Source organism: Monodelphis domestica, chromosome 5, assembly GCF_027887165.1.
Source record: "Monodelphis domestica isolate mMonDom1 chromosome 5, mMonDom1.pri, whole genome shotgun sequence".
Taxonomy (NCBI): domain Eukaryota; kingdom Metazoa; phylum Chordata; class Mammalia; order Didelphimorphia; family Didelphidae; genus Monodelphis; species Monodelphis domestica.
This window is the reverse complement of record NC_077231.1, coordinates 289156480-289171631: the sequence shown is the minus strand read 5'-3', so window position 1 is coordinate 289171631 and position 15152 is coordinate 289156480. Positions and strand designations below refer to the sequence as shown.

At 46.1% G+C, this 15152-nt stretch overlaps 1 protein-coding gene across 2 annotated transcripts in view; it reads left to right on the top strand.

Annotated features, from left to right (window-relative positions):
• The window catches only part of RFTN1 (raftlin, lipid raft linker 1), a 181479-nt gene that overhangs the window by 15424 nt on the left and 150903 nt on the right, over positions 1-15152 (top strand). Inside the window, exon 2 of one of the 2 annotated variants that reach the window (XM_056800272.1) lies at positions 1200-1355. In XM_056800272.1, coding sequence (XP_056656250.1) covers positions 1211-1355 — 145 coding nt within the window. In that variant the 5' untranslated portion in view covers positions 1200-1210. The remainder of the gene's footprint in view (positions 1-1199; positions 1356-15152) is intronic. The other variant, XM_056800273.1, reaches the window with a different exon arrangement.

Here is a 15152-nt window from a genome sequence, read left to right as displayed (position 1 = left end):
GTTGTTCTCCCCATGTCCCCCCCACCCCGACCCGACCCCCTGTTTTGTTTTCCCTGAGCCTGCCAAATTGCCTTAGGAAGCCAGTTGCCCCGAGAATGGATTTAGCCAAGGGAAACTCTTATCTCCAAAAGGAAGCAGTCTGTGTGTTTCCGTTGGAGATATTCTTGGCTACTTAATATTTTTGTGAATTATTATCTTTGATGGCAGTGCCTATTCTCTGGAGAGTTTGAGGATATTGGGCATTCTTAGACGTTCATGCACAAAAGGAAAATATTTCACTCTGAAGTCGAGAGAGTGGATAAAAAGTCATTCTGCTTATATATTACTCTGCCTAAATAAACAGAGAGACCTCATTGTTTCTAAACCCCCAAAGACTCGGAGCCCAGCACGCCGTACGATGCACATTATTTGAACATTTCTCTGGGTTTTTTCCCCTCCCCTTTCCATTCTGTGGCTACAAATCTCTTTCCTAGCACATGTTGATTTTCGGCTTTCCAATTTCTGTCGCCGTGCTATTAGCGTTCAGTCTGCCTTCATTTTGGTCTAAAATGAGTACCTAAGAGCTCTGGAAGCATACTATTATTTCCCATGGTTCAATCTAGGAAAGGAAAAGGGGGGGGAAGGGAGAGGACTTTTAGCTCAAGGGCCATAAAAGTGCCACCATCGCGTTTTAAAAATGTTTTCTGAATGTAAATACAGGTCTAATAATTGCTGTTGAAGGCAGAAAGAACTTTGGGGTCTGAAGATTGTAACAGCAACTTACGATTCTAGGCTCATGATGGATCTGTTGGGTTTTTTCCCCCTCTGATACGTTGACACCATAATGTAGTCAGTTGCATCTCGAATGCCATTTTTATTGGGCACACAAATGAGAGGGAAGCATTTGCCGTCCAAAGCATGGGACGCTCTCCAGCCTGGAAGCAGGTAGGAGCCAGGCGCGCTTGGGGCCACGTGAACGTGTTGGACAGCTGGTAATTGTCTCGTAGCGGAAAGTCAGATTCTCGGGATGAATCTGGCCCGTTGGGTCCCCGAGTCATTTATCCAATTACGCTGTACATTTCATAAGTGCTAGAGGGCAGTTTAGATTTCCCCCCGCAGAAATCACAGACTTCCCCATCTTCTCGGAACAAAGTCTCGGAAAAAAGGCATTCATGGCTCTTTCCCTCTCCCCCTCCCCTGCTTTCTGTTCCTCTCTCCAGCAGCTGCTGAAATGGGTTGCAGACTGAATAAGCTGGAGAAACGCGATGAAAAACGGCCTGGTAATATTTATTCAACTCTGAAGAGGCCTCAGGTAGAAACCAAGATCGATGTGGCTTACGAATACCGCTTCCTGGAGTTTACAACGCTGACGGATGGTAAGTGCCTCCATGCATCTTCCCTGGCCATGGACCACACCGGCCTGACCTTATTAGTGGGCGGGAGCCTTTGGTGGCAGACGGCCCTGTGCATTAGGGAGGAATTGGGAAACTGGGGGGCCAGCTCTCCTCCTGCTCTCCCAGGGGGTGAGGGGAGAGGGAGCTCGTAGAGAGCCCATTGGGGTTTGCCTTACTTGGCATGGGGGGCTTCCAGAGGGACCCCGATGTGGGCAAAGAGCCCAGGCATGCACGGAGACATAAAAGAGGCTCTCCAGGGAGACTGCTGGAAAAAGCAGGGTTTGGGGGGCCATTTTCAGACTTACATCCATCCTCAATGTAGATTGCAAGCAATCTGTTCCAGAGAGAGAGCGCCATCCCCGATGCAGATTGTAATTTATCCATCTCAGTGTGAGAGTTCCATCTCCAGTGCAGATTGCCACCCATGTGTGATTTGGGTGGATCCAAGGCTATTACTTGTAGAACTCATAGATTAAGTGATGTAGAAGCCAGGGAGATAGAACTAGGTAGTGTCAGAGGCTGGAGGAGAGGGAAAGGGAGAGGGGGGGGGAGACAGAGAGAGAGAAGGAGGGAGGGAGAGAGAGAGAGAAGGAGGGAGGGAGAGAGGGGGGAGGAGAGAGAGAGAGAGAGAGAGAGAGAGAGAGAAGGAGGGAGGGAGAGAGACAGAGAGAGAGAAGGAGGGAGGGAGAGAGACAGAGAGAGAGAAGGAGGGAGGGAGAGAGACAGAGAGAAAGAAGGAGGGAGGGAGAGAGACAGAAAGAGAGAGAGAGAGTGAGAGAGAGGGGAAGAGAGAGAGAGAGAGGGAGGGAGGGAGGGAGAGAGACAGAGAGAGAAGGAGGGAGGGAGAGAGACAGAGAGAGAGAGAAGGAGGGAGAGAGAGAGAGGGGAGGAGAGAGGGAGAGAGAGGGAGAGGGAGAGAGCGAGAGAGAGGGGGGAGGAGAGAGAGAGACAGAGACAGAGAGAGAGAGAAGGAGGGAGGGAGAGAGACAGAGAGAGAGAAGGAGGGAGGGAGAGAGAGAGAGAAGGAGGGAGGGAGAGAGGGGGGAGGAGAGAGAGAGACAGAGACAGAGAGAGAGAGAAGGAGGGAGGGAGAGAGACAGAGAGAGAGAAGGAGGGAGGGAGAGAGACAGAGAGAGAGGGAGAGAGACAGAGAGAGAGAGAAGGAGGGAGGGAGAGAGACAGAGAGAGAGAGAAGGAGGGAGGGAGAGAGAGGGGAGGAGAGAGGGAGAGAGAGAGAGAGGGGAGGAGAGGAGAGAGGGAGAGAGAGAGGGAGAGAGAGAGAGAGGGGGGGGAGGAGAGAGAGAGAGAGAGAGAGAGAGAGAGAGAGAGAGAGAGAGAGGGAGAGAGAGAGGGAGAGAGGGAGAGAGAGAGAGAGAGAGAGAGAGAGAGAGAGAGAGAGAGAGAGAGAGAGAGAGAGAGAGAGAGAGAGAGAGAGCACAAAGTGCACACATCTGCCTGAGTTGATCAGAGAAGACATCGTGGAGAAGATGGTCCTTGCATGGGAGCCCTGGTGGGTTGCCAGCAGGCATCTTGACCCAGCCTCTAGCGTGTTGAGAACCTCTGTTAACAAATGAGATGGCTTACCCTGGGACTTTCCCATTAGTGAATGTGGTTGCCCCTCCTTTGGGTGCATGGACCCTCCGGTGGCCAAGCCCACCACCCCTTCCCAGCATCATGCGTCTGACTGCACAGAATCAAATTCTCTGGGCAACAAAAGAAACCGATCCAGTGGGCGTAGAGCAAAATACGAAGAGTTCTGGGACCCCGGGTTAAGAGCCCGTGTTTTCGATCATCAGAATTCGCTGTTCTGGCGTGCTGTAGAAGTCCTTGGAGCGCGCCATCATTTGTGTGGCTGCCAGGGTAGAGAGTCGTAGGCGTCTCACGTGTGAAGATCAGGCTGCCAAAAAACACAACTCGGCGGGATTTGACTGTGACTCCAATTTTCAATTAACTTTGGCTGCCGCGGATGCACCTTGCCCTCCGATGAGCTTTGCCACAGCCGAGTGCACCGAGGGCTCGGCAGTTTCTGTACAACCGCAGCCCGCTCTCCCCATTTCCCGTTGCCAACTCACTCGTGAGCCCTCTGAAAGCTGGCTGGGAAGGGAAGCTCCCCGAGAGTCAGTTGTGCTTTTTCTCCCTCTTGTGTGGGGGCCAATCGGTGCGGTGACAAGATGGTGCTGACAAGGCCAATGTGGATGGTACGGTTTGCTTTGTGTGTGGGAAAACCGGTGATGCCGATCATACCTGTTGTATCTTTAACGTCTCCTGGGTGCCCGGTGCTCCTGGGCCCTAAATCCCTTGGGGAGGTGCTAAAAGGCTGGATTTTTATTGTGTCAGTCTGGTACCCCTACTCAGTGGTGCTGTTTTGTAGGCAGATTTCATGTTTGTGTGCCTGGATCTATTTGGTCTCTGACATCCTGGACATGGCTCTGTGATGTCTGAATTAGATGGAGATATTTCGGTTGAAAAGCAAAGCATTTAAGGGGGACAGCTTGGAGGCTCAATGGATAAAAAGCCAGGCTTGGAGATGAGAAGTCTTGGGTTAAAATGCAGCAGACACTTCCTAGCTGTGTGACCCTGGGCAAGTCACTTAACACTCATTGCTCAGCCCTCACCACTCTTCCGTTTTGGAACCAATATTTAGTATTGATTCTAAGAGTTCAGAAGGTAAGTTTATTACAAAAAAGAAAGAAGGAAGGAAGGAAAAGAAAGAAAAGCAGAGCATTTGTAATTTATGCTACATTAAAAAAATGATAATTGATGATGATAATGATGGAGGAACTTCTAGCCTTTCTCCTCCTGTCATGTACCATAATAATGTATAATTGGCTTCCTCATGTCACTTGCTCACTTAGAAAAATTGACAAGATTTTAGAATGATAGTGAAACATCCCTCTGGCCTCATCTCAATTCCTTGTTATAAGAGGATTGTGGATCTAGAAGTTGGAGGGACCTCAGGGGCTTCGCAGTGTCACTCCCTCATTTTACAGATTAATTGACTCAGGCCCAGAGAATTTAAGCACCTTGCCCAAGGTACCCCAGGTAAGCTTAAGTGACTTGTCAAAAGTAGCAGAGGCAATATACATCAGGCAAAGGGCTTGAACCTTGCATCTCCGACTACAGGGTAGTATTTCCACTGTATCACTTCTTCCTTTTATAATTTTTGTGGTTAAGGAATTTTTAATAGCCAACCCTTTGAATCAATTCTCTCTCTCTCTCTCTCTCTCTCTCTCTCTCTCTCTCTCTCTCTCTCTCTCTCTCTCTCTCTCTCTCTCTCTCTCTCTCTCTCTCTCTCTCTCTTCCCTCCCTCCCTCCTTCCTTCCTTCCTTCCTTCCTTCCTTCCTTCCTTCCTTCCTTCCTTCCTTCCTCCCTTCCTCCCTTCCTCCCTTCCTCCCTTCCTCCCTTCCTCCCTTCCTTCCTCCCTTCCTTCCTTCCTTCCTTCCTCCCTTCCTCCCTTCCTCCCTTCCTCCCTTCCTCCCTTCCTCCCTTCCTTCCTCCCTTCCTCCCTTCCTCCCTTCCTCCCTTCCTCCCTTCCTCCTCCCCTACCCCCCCAATCTTTCTTTCCTTAATGCAGACTTCTTAGGTTCTTGCCCATTAAAAAAAATCCCTTTATCTTGCCTTTAAGCTACGTGCCAGTTTTTTTCTTTTTTTGGAAGGGCAGGGTGGTGTCATTTTAATAGCCTCATTTGTTGAAACCCTGCCCACATTTATCATTAAAAAGTTGAGTGTGTATTTTACTTCCAGGGTAGGAGACAGCAAGCCCAGACCTTGTAGTTTTTCAGAAGCAGAAGAGATCCTCATGCTCCACGGTCCTCCCTCCCCCATAGACCTCTTCCTTGCCAAGAGGGAAGATAGATGAGCTTTTACTCTGTGACCTCAAGGCCAGAGAGCTAAAGCTTTGTTTGACCAGGATGGGGAGGGAGTCCTGATGCTGAGGACCTCTGTGAAGCAGGCCCGGCCCCTCCTTCCTGAGTGCTGCTCATCTTGGTCCTGTGGTCTCCACGGTAACCAGAGTGGTACCCATCAGTGAGTCTGCAGGACTAGTCATTACCTTTCTAGAATAGGTTACTGCGAATCCCTTTTACCCCACTGAAAGCAGCCCAGGCAAATGACTTCTGATGGATTCTGCAGCTTTCGTTCTCTTTTTTTTTTAACCCTTACCTCTCCCACCTTAGAATTAATACTGTGTATAGGTTCCAAGCCTATCAGAAGGCATGTGGAAGGCCCACATGGGGAGGAGATGTAACTTGGTCTGGGCCTTGAAGGAAGCATCAGGGCTGAATGGGCAAAAAAGCCTGGGAGAGACCATTTGTCCCAAGAGAAAGACTGTGGGAAGGAGGGAACCAGGAAAGGATTTTGAGCATGGGAAAAGATGTACCCAATGGGGCATTTTAAGAATAAGGAGAATAGCTGACATTTATATAGCGCTTTGAGCTTTGTAAAACACTTTAACTTTACGTGGGTTATCTCCTCTGATTCACACAAGTCTATGAGGGAATTATTATTACCATTCCCATATTACAGACAAGACTCCAAGAAGAAAAGGGACTTATCCAGAGTCATACAGCAATTACAGTATCTTAAGGCAGAATTGATATCCAGTGGCTCAGAGATGGCCAGGAAGTCCTGGGTTCAAATTTTGCCAGGAATTCTAAGTTGCATAGCAGTTACTGATCCATGTTGATCTAGGGAATTTCCTCACTGGCACTCCCTATATTCATGAAATCACAAATTGGGTCTCAGAAAAAAAAACAACAACTGTACAGCAAAATGGCGCCATGGGTCATTGTCATGATAGCTTCAAAATTTCAGCTCTGGGAGAGCGATGGCACCCATGGCTGCAGTTTTTATACTCTTAATTTGAGAGTTTGGCTGGTTGCTGGTGGGAGATGGTTGGTCAGCCCATTGAAGAGCATTGGGTGAAGCTTTGGAGAGACGTTGGGAGGGAGATTTTGGCAGTCATAGTTGGAAGGAGGTTAGTCACCATGTGAGTAGGTGATGGATGAGATCTTTGAGAGAGAAGGCAGAGAGGGCCTGGGCTGGAGCCTGGAGATGCTTCACCCACAAGGAGAAGGGAGAAGAAGGAGGAGGTGGAGGGGAATGGAACTCCTGAAAGTGACTGCAGGGGAAGCCAGAGGGGGTGTGTTGGACAATATGGCGGAAGGATTGGTGGCTTTGGACCCAGAGGACCAGGGCTTAAGGCCACCTCTTCTGATTGTGTCTTTACACAATGCTCTTGGACCTCATTCTCCTCATTTGTAAAAGAAGGGGATGAACTAGATGGCTTCTAAAATCCCTTTCAGTTATTGACTATGAGCCTAGGAGGCAATATGGGAGGGTAGCTCAAGGGAAGGGGCCTGGGGGAGATGCTACAGAGAAAAGAGACTTTTTTCTTTTAAAATTTGATTTGAGAGTCAATTGGAAGAGGGAAAGATTCAAGAAAGGAAAAGGATAATTGATGGAACAGCATCATAGGATCTGGAAGGCCAACCCTCTATTTTACAGGTGAGAAAACTGAGGCCTGGCTTGCCTAAGGTCTCACAGGTGGAAAGGCAAGGAAGGAGACAGAATCGGTAGTATCTATAGAGGGTTTAGCTTTGGAAAGGAGGAAGGACCCTTCTATAATTTGAGGCAAGGGAAGGAATAATAAAATGGAGTCAGAGGACACGGGTTCAACTCCTATTTCTTACTACTTTGGGCAAATCATTTCCATCTCTCTTTTTTATTTTAATTACCAAAAAAACCCATACCTTCCATCTTAGAATCAAGACTATGGTGGGGGCAGCGCTGGGTAGATTGAAAGCCAGGCCTGGAGACGGGAGGTCCTGGGTTCAAATCTGCTCTCAGATACTTTCTAGTTGTGTGACCCTGGACAAGTCACTTAACTTATGCTGCCTCGGTTTCCTCATCTGTAAAATGGAAATTATATTAGCACCTACCTTATGACATAGTTGCAAAGATTCACTAACACATATAAGATGCTTTTTAAAACTTCAAGTGCCACATCAATGCTAGCTATTGTTATTAATGATAATTATAATTACTCTCCTTGATACTAAGATAATTAACATGATTAATGATTACTTCTGTAACAGAATTGTATTAATTATACAATATAATTCATTATATTGTATGAACGATTGCTACCCTTGATCCTAAGATAATTAATATTATGAATATAATATAACCAACGATGACTTATAGGCCAGAATTGTATTCATTTTGTGATGCTGGGAAGGATTGAAGGCAGGAGAAGGGGACGATAGAGAGTAAGCTGAATAGTGGATGGCATGGAAATAGTGAACGAACATGAACTTGGACGGGCTTTGAGAGACAGTGGAGGATAGAGGGACCCAGGGTGCTTTGGGCCATGGAGTCACAAAGACTCAGACATGACTGAAAGCCAATAATCACTTTTATTGCAGGAATTATTTTTATTATCTTTGATCCTAAGATAATTAATGCATGATTAATATCATATGATCATTGATTCTTTATATACCAGAAGAATAGTAATTATGTATTATGATTAATTATATCATACATAAATTATTCTTACCATCCTTGAGCCTAAGAAATTAGTAAAACTATATTATAGCATGATATATAATTATGATATGTAATTATATGACATATATAATAAATGATATCATATAATTAACACTTATTACTTATATAATAAAATTAAATTGATTACATGACCTAATTATACTCTTGATCCAAAGATAATGAAAATATAATTAATTCTGTAATATGTTTAATTATATAATATTATTTTCCTTGATCCCAAGAGGTCATATAACTTGCCCCAGGTCACACAGGCACCAGACCTGGAATTTAGTTTCTTACTCCATATCCCAGTCTGTCAAGTATGCTTTACATTATCACAAGATGCAGGAGATTTAAAAAAAACCCTTACATTGCCACTTACAATGCATTGGTTCTAAGCCAGAAGAATGGCAAGGGTTAGGGAATTGGGGTTAAGTGACGTGCCCACCCAGTTAGCACATGTCTTGACCCAGGACTTCCTATGTCTAGACTTGGCTCTTTATCAACTGAGCCACCGAGCTGATCCACTGAGCCACCTAGCTGACCTCTATAGGAGTTTTAAAATTAATTATTTTGTCCAGATCTGTGATTTTGCTGATATAATAATAGTCACAATAACAAATATCTCTGTACTGTTTTAAGGTTTACAAGCCACTTTTAAAGACAAAAATCTCAGGGGCAGCTGGGTGGATCAGTGCATAGGGAGATAAACCTGGAAATGGGAAGTCCTGGGTTCAAATCTAGTCTTATTCAAAATCTAGTCTTATTCACTTCCTAGCTGGGTGATCCTGGGCAAGTCACTTAACCCCAATTCCCTAGCCTCTACTGCTCTTTTGCCTTGGAACTAAAACTTAATATTGATTCGAAGAGTCAAGATAGGAGCTTAAAAATAAATTAAAAAAAAAAGAATCTCATTTGATTTTCATAATAGCCCTTGGAGAAGGGTGAAGGGAGTTGGGCAGAAGTCAGCTGTTGTGCAACTTGATTTGGCCACTTGTCTTGGAGAGTTGCCTGGAGGCAGAGAGGAGTCAAGTGAATTGCCCAAGGTCCCTCAGCCAGAGAAATCAGAGCCTGAACTTGACCTTGGCCTCCCTGGTTCCTGGGCCAGCCCTCTTCGCAGAATGCAGGACCCCAAGATAAGGTCCCTCAGGGAATTGGAGCATTTTTTCCTTAGACAATCTCTCCTTGCCATTCTTGATGTCCACGGACATCGTCTGTTCTTGCCAATGTAATTTCAACAGTATTAGGTTAAACTCTGAGCTCTGGGTTTCTTTGCCCAAATCATTAAAAAGTTGTGGCCTCTCTTAGGGAGAGGCGTTCTATGCATGCAATGATTTGATCCCATTCGGGGTAAAAGCAATTGTTTCCCACCATGAAGTTATTTAATTTCCTGCCTGTGTTTCACAAGCTTCGGGGAGGTGGGCCGGGGTAAAGGAGGGAAGGAAGGAGGGAGACGTTCTGGAGTTTGGCTTTTACACTCTTTATTCTGAGTTCACATCCTTTTTTATTTATTTATTTTTTAAACTGAGATGGATGAGAGGAAGTAAGGAGGAAGGGGGAGTCTAGGAGTTTGCCGGTGAGTGTGAGCTAAAAATGGACTCTGCTTTTCTGGACGAGATACAGAATCGAAAAGGAAGCAGCCCTCATAAAATGGGTCTCTGTGCTGTTAAATATGCCTGTGGATGTTCTGGACATGTTTGGAAGTCAGTGCTCTGCCACCCCAGGCAGGTCTGGTCAATTACAGGAGTCATCAGTATCCCCACCACACCCTCTTCTCTGTAGACCTTCCTTCCTCCTAGTGGGCTGCCAGAGCGCTCTCCTGGGTTTGGCTTGCAAATGGAAAGGGGGATGGAAATCGGAGACCTTGTTTTTCTCGTGGCCCCCGATCCCAGAAAATGCATCATCTGGCCCAGCTGTAGAGAGATCCATCAGTGTGTTTCTCCCAAGCCCAGGACTCTCCTCGCTATGCCGCCTCGATGCTCCGCAGTATATATGATATCTTTTTATGTTAGATATGAGCTTCATAATCCCATTTGATTATAAAGAAGGGAGACCACGGTTGTCAAGAAGTTTCCTTACTATAAATTATTTGAAACAGCTTGCAGAGAACATATTTACAGACCATAGACCAAGAAGAGAATGGCTAGAAGTCCATATTCCTAGGGAGCTAAGGTGGCTTGGGGCTGAATTTCTTCCTGGAGAATTAGCCTGGCCATATTATTTAAGGCAAAACCCTCTGAATCAACAGAGTATTAACAATGGTTTAAGTCTCAGAGGGGCAGCACAACACCCCTGTGCCCATCTCTGAAAACCAGTTTGGTTCTCTGGTTACAGCTGGGAGCTGGGCTGCCCTCATCCTGTCAGAACCCCTGGTCGCTGGCAGTTTGACTCGGCTCTACTCTAGACCCTTGGCCAACCGCGTCCCCACATCTGATCTCTGGGAGACACAGAACTTGGGGTCTACTCTTGAACCACTCAGACTGGAGGGGGCTTAAACTCGACACGTCCAAAACTGAACCTGCCATCTTTCCTCTCAACACCTTCCTTCTTGCAGCTTTCCTGGCTTGTGCCTCACATTCTTACAGCCCCCAACTCTGTGCCATCGGCACAACCACCCCTTCCACGTAAATCTGGTTGTTTCTACGTCGACATTTCTTGAATCCCCCCTCTTCTCCCTGCTCACACAGCTACCGTCTTAGCTTAGACTTTTATCTACACTTTGGCCAAGGCTCCCAATTGATTCCTTGATCTCAGGTCTCCCCCAATGAATCCATCCCCTACACGGACTTCCCAAAGCGATTTTCCTGAGGCAAAGATCTGACCCCGTTCCTTCTCTGCTCAGTCAAGCCCAGTGGCTCCCTAGTTGTCTGTAGGATCAACTATAAACCCCTCTGTTTGGTTTGTAAAGCCCTTGGCAGCCTGCCTTAGCTTACGTTCTCCAGCCTCATTATACATTCCAGTCCCTTTCTGCATCCTGTCGTCCAGCCAAACTTGTCTCCTCTGTTCCTCATGTGAGACATTCTGGCTCCGGGTCTTTTCTCTTACCATTTCCCATGTGGGATGGGCCCTCTCTGTTCACTGCCGCCGTGCAGAATCCTTGAGTTCAAATCCCACCTCTGACATGGACCGGCAGGATGGACCAGGTGGGCAACTCTCAAGAAGCCCGAGTTGTAGAGATGGCATTGACTTCCCCCAGTAAAGGGACTTTCTTCCCAGGAGATCCCCAACTAAAGCGATGAAGCCTTAGATCTGGCCCTGTACTTCTCATGGATGTAAAAGTCATCAAATAATGGTAATAGTAATAATAACAATAATATTACTGATAATAGCAGCAACAGCAACAAGAGCAAGAGCAATGATAATCATAATAACAGTAATAAAAATAGCAAGAGCAATGATAATAGTAATAGTAATAATAGTAGCACTAATAGTAGTAATAGTAATGATATTACTAATAATAGTAGTAGTAATGGTCATAATAGCAATAATATTACTGATAATAGCAGCAAGAGCAACAAGAGCAAGAGCAATGATAATAGTAATAACAGTAATAAAAATAGCAAGAGCAATGATAATAGTAATAGTAATAATAGTAGCACTAATAGTAGTAATAGTAATGATATTACTAATAATAGTAGTAGTAATGGTCATAATAGCAATAATATTACTGATAATAGCAGCAAGAGCAACAAGAGCAAGAGCAATGATAATAGTAATAACAGTAATAAAAATAGCAAGAGCAATGATAATAGTAATAGTAATAATAGTAGCACTAATAGTAGTAATAGTAATGATATTACTAATAATAGTAGTAGTAATAGTCATAATAGCAATAATATTGCCAATAGTAGTAGTAATGGCAATAATAGCAACCATAGTAATAATAATAGCAACAATAGAAATAATAATAGTAGTAATAGTAATGATAGTAAGAATAATAATAGTAATAGTATTAGCAATAATAGTTGTAATAGAGTAAGAATAATTGTAATAGTAATAGTAGTAAGAGTAATGGTAATAGTAATAGTAATAATAACTAATAGTAATAATAGCAACAGTAGTAATAACAACAGTAGCAACAATAGCAATAATAGTAGTAATAGCAATAATAATGATAATAGTAACAATAGTAAGGGCAATGATAATAATTGTGATAATAATATTATTAATAATAGTAATAGCAATGATAAGAGCAAGAGTAATGATAATAATAGCAATATTAGTAATAACAGTAGTAAGCATAATTATAATAGTAATAGTATTAGTGATAATAGTGATATTAAGAATAGTAGCACTAGTAATAGTACTAATAGCAACAATAGTAATAGTAATAACAATAGCAACAATAGTGATAGTAATAAGAATTGCAATAATAGTGATAGTAATAGTAATAATATTACTAATAATAGTAAGAATAATGGTAACAATAGCAATAATAATAGTAATAATATTACTAATAGTAGTAGTAATAGTAATAATGGTAATAGCAATGCTAATAATAGTAAGAGTCAAGGTAGTAGTAATAATAGTAATTCTAGTGGTAAGAGTAATGATAATAATAGTAATATTAGTAAAAGTAATAATGATAGGAACAGTAGTAATAATAGTAATAATAACTATTGATAGCATTTCTTTAACATTTGAATGTTTATAGAGAATTCTTCATAGAGATTTTTAAAAAATCCTTAACCTTCCATCTTAGAATTAATTCTGTGTATTGGTTCCAAGGCCGAAGAGTGATAAAAGCTAGGCAATGGGGGGTTAAAGGACTTGCTCAGGGTCACCCAGCTAGGAAGTGTAAGAGGCCAGATTTGAACCCTGGACCTCCCATCTCTGGACCCAGCTGCTTCTGTCTTTCATTTGCTAGAGGACCCCCAGCCTCTTGGGGTGACTTCTTGGCTCACATGTGAATTGGGCTGGAGGAGACAGAGAGCTGGAGTGTCACAGGCTCTTCTTGCTCCAGAGCTCATGTTCTGTGGGCCTTTATTTCTCCTTCCGCGGGCCTCTGTTTCTCCTTCCGTGGGCCTCTTTCTCCCTCCATGGGCCTCTGTTTCTCCTTCCGTGGGCCTCTTTCTCCCTCCATGGGCCTCTGTTTCTCCTTCTGTGGGCCTCTGTTTCTCCTTCTGTGGGCCTCTGTTTCTCCCTCCGTGGGCCTCTGTTTCTCCTTCCGTGGGCCTCTTTCTCCCTCCATGGGCCTCTGTTTCTCCTTCTGTGGGCCTCTGTTTCTCCTTCCGTGGGCCTCTGTTTCTCCCTCCGTGGGCCTCTGTTTCTCCCTCCGTGGGCCTCTGTTTCTCCCTCCGTGGGCCTCTGTTTCTCCCTCCGTTGGGCCTCTGTTTCTCCTTCCGTGGGCCTCTTTCTCCCTCCATGGGCCTCTGTTTCTCCTTCTGTGGGCCTCTGTTTCTCCCTCCGTGGGCCTCTTTCTCCCTCCATGGGCCTCTGTTTCTCCTTCCGTGGGCCTCTGTTTCTCCTTCCGTGGGCCTCTGTTTCTCCCTCCGTGGGCCTCTGTTTCTCCCTCCGTGGGCCTCTGTTTCTCCCTCCGTGGGCCTCTGTTTCTCCTTCCGTGGGCCTCTTTCTCCCTCCATGGGCCTCTGTTTCTCCTTCTGTGGGCCTCTGTTTCTCCCTCCGTGGGCCTCTTTCTCCCTCCATGGGCCTCTGTTTCTCCCTCCGTGGGCCTCTGTTTCTCCCTCCGTGGGCCTCTGTTTCTCCCTCCGTGGGCCTCTGTTTCTCCCTCCGTGGGCCTCTTTCTCCCTCCGTGGGCCTCTGTTTCTCGGCTTTGCTGATGACGCTTTCCTGATACGACGAGGCCCCGGCCGTGTCCGTGGCCCTCGGTTGGCCGCCGCTCTGTGTCTGCTGGCATTCATTTTCTCCGTTTCTGCCGGGTTCTTGTCGTCCAGCTCTTTCCTGGGACGAGTGGCCTCGGGGAGGCCCTCTCTGCCGCGGTGCCTGTCTTGGGCCCTCCTCGTCTTCTCCGCCATCCTTCTGGGACGTTTTTGGCCATCCCCGCTGCCTTGCCAGGGCGGCCGGACCGCCGGCGCTGGGTGGGACAGGAGGGAGGCTTTCACGGAGAGTCTCCTGGGGTAATCGTCGCCTCTTATAAACCCCACATTTGTGCGGCCGGAGCTTTAGGGCTGAAAGTGAGATCGGTGGCTGCGGAGCGAAGACAGACTCCCCGGGGAGAGGAAGGGGAAACGGGGGTGTCGTCGCTGCCTCGTGCGAAGAAGAAGTCCCTTTCCTTCATTGTTTAGAGTGGAAGAGCTCTGGGGATGGAGTTTCTCTCTCGAGCCGGCAGGGAAGAGCTCTGGGGATGGAGTTTCTCTCTCGAGCCGGCAGGGAAGAGCTCTGGGGATGGAGTTTCTCTCTCGAGCCGGCAGGGAAGAGCTCTGGGGATGGAGTTTCTCTCTCCAGCCGGTGAGGGTAGAAGCGGGGAGGAAGGCCGCAGACCCAAACGGGATGGGCTCCCCGGAGCAGACGGCGGTGCAGGCCGTGATTTAGGGCCTTCCTCCAAGGCCAGGCCGCCACGGCCCTCTGGGCCCGGCCTGGCAGATACCTGGCAAAGCACGGCAGCGTTTCTGCAAGAAAACCCCCAAAGCGGTCACGAGGAATTGGACCCAGCGAGAGAATTGACTCTAAGGTACCGTAAAGACCACGTAAAGGAGGAAGAAACCGTTCTGAGGACCTCTGTGGGACGGAGGGAGGCCCGAAACACATCACGTGGACTTTCCAGGTCGCTCGGCCCCCCAGATACGCAGGGCCTGCCTCTACGTTTGCACGCGCATGTGGTCTCCCTGGATAGAATGTAAACTCCTAGAGGACAGAACGCTCCGTTTTCATTTTGGTACCGGGCCTCAGAGGCGGAGTCCAACCCCGTCATTTGACACACGAGGAAACCGAGGCACCAAGAGATAAAATGACTTTTCCCGCGTCACACAGCTCTTAAGGGACGGAGGCGGAATTTGAGTTTGGGTCTTCTGTTAGGAGAAGGCCATTGATCAGAATGGGAAAAGATAGTCATTCAGGCTTTTGAGGGACCTTTTTTTTTTCTTTTAAATTTAATTAATTATTTTTTGACTTTTTTTTTTCATTTGGCCCATTTCAAACATTGGTTACAAAAATCATTTCCTATTCCTCCCTCCCCTCTCCCCGCCCCTCCCATAGCCGACCTGCAATTCCACTGGGTATTGAGGGACAACTTTTAAAATAAACACCTCCATTCAAATAGATTTTGTTAAC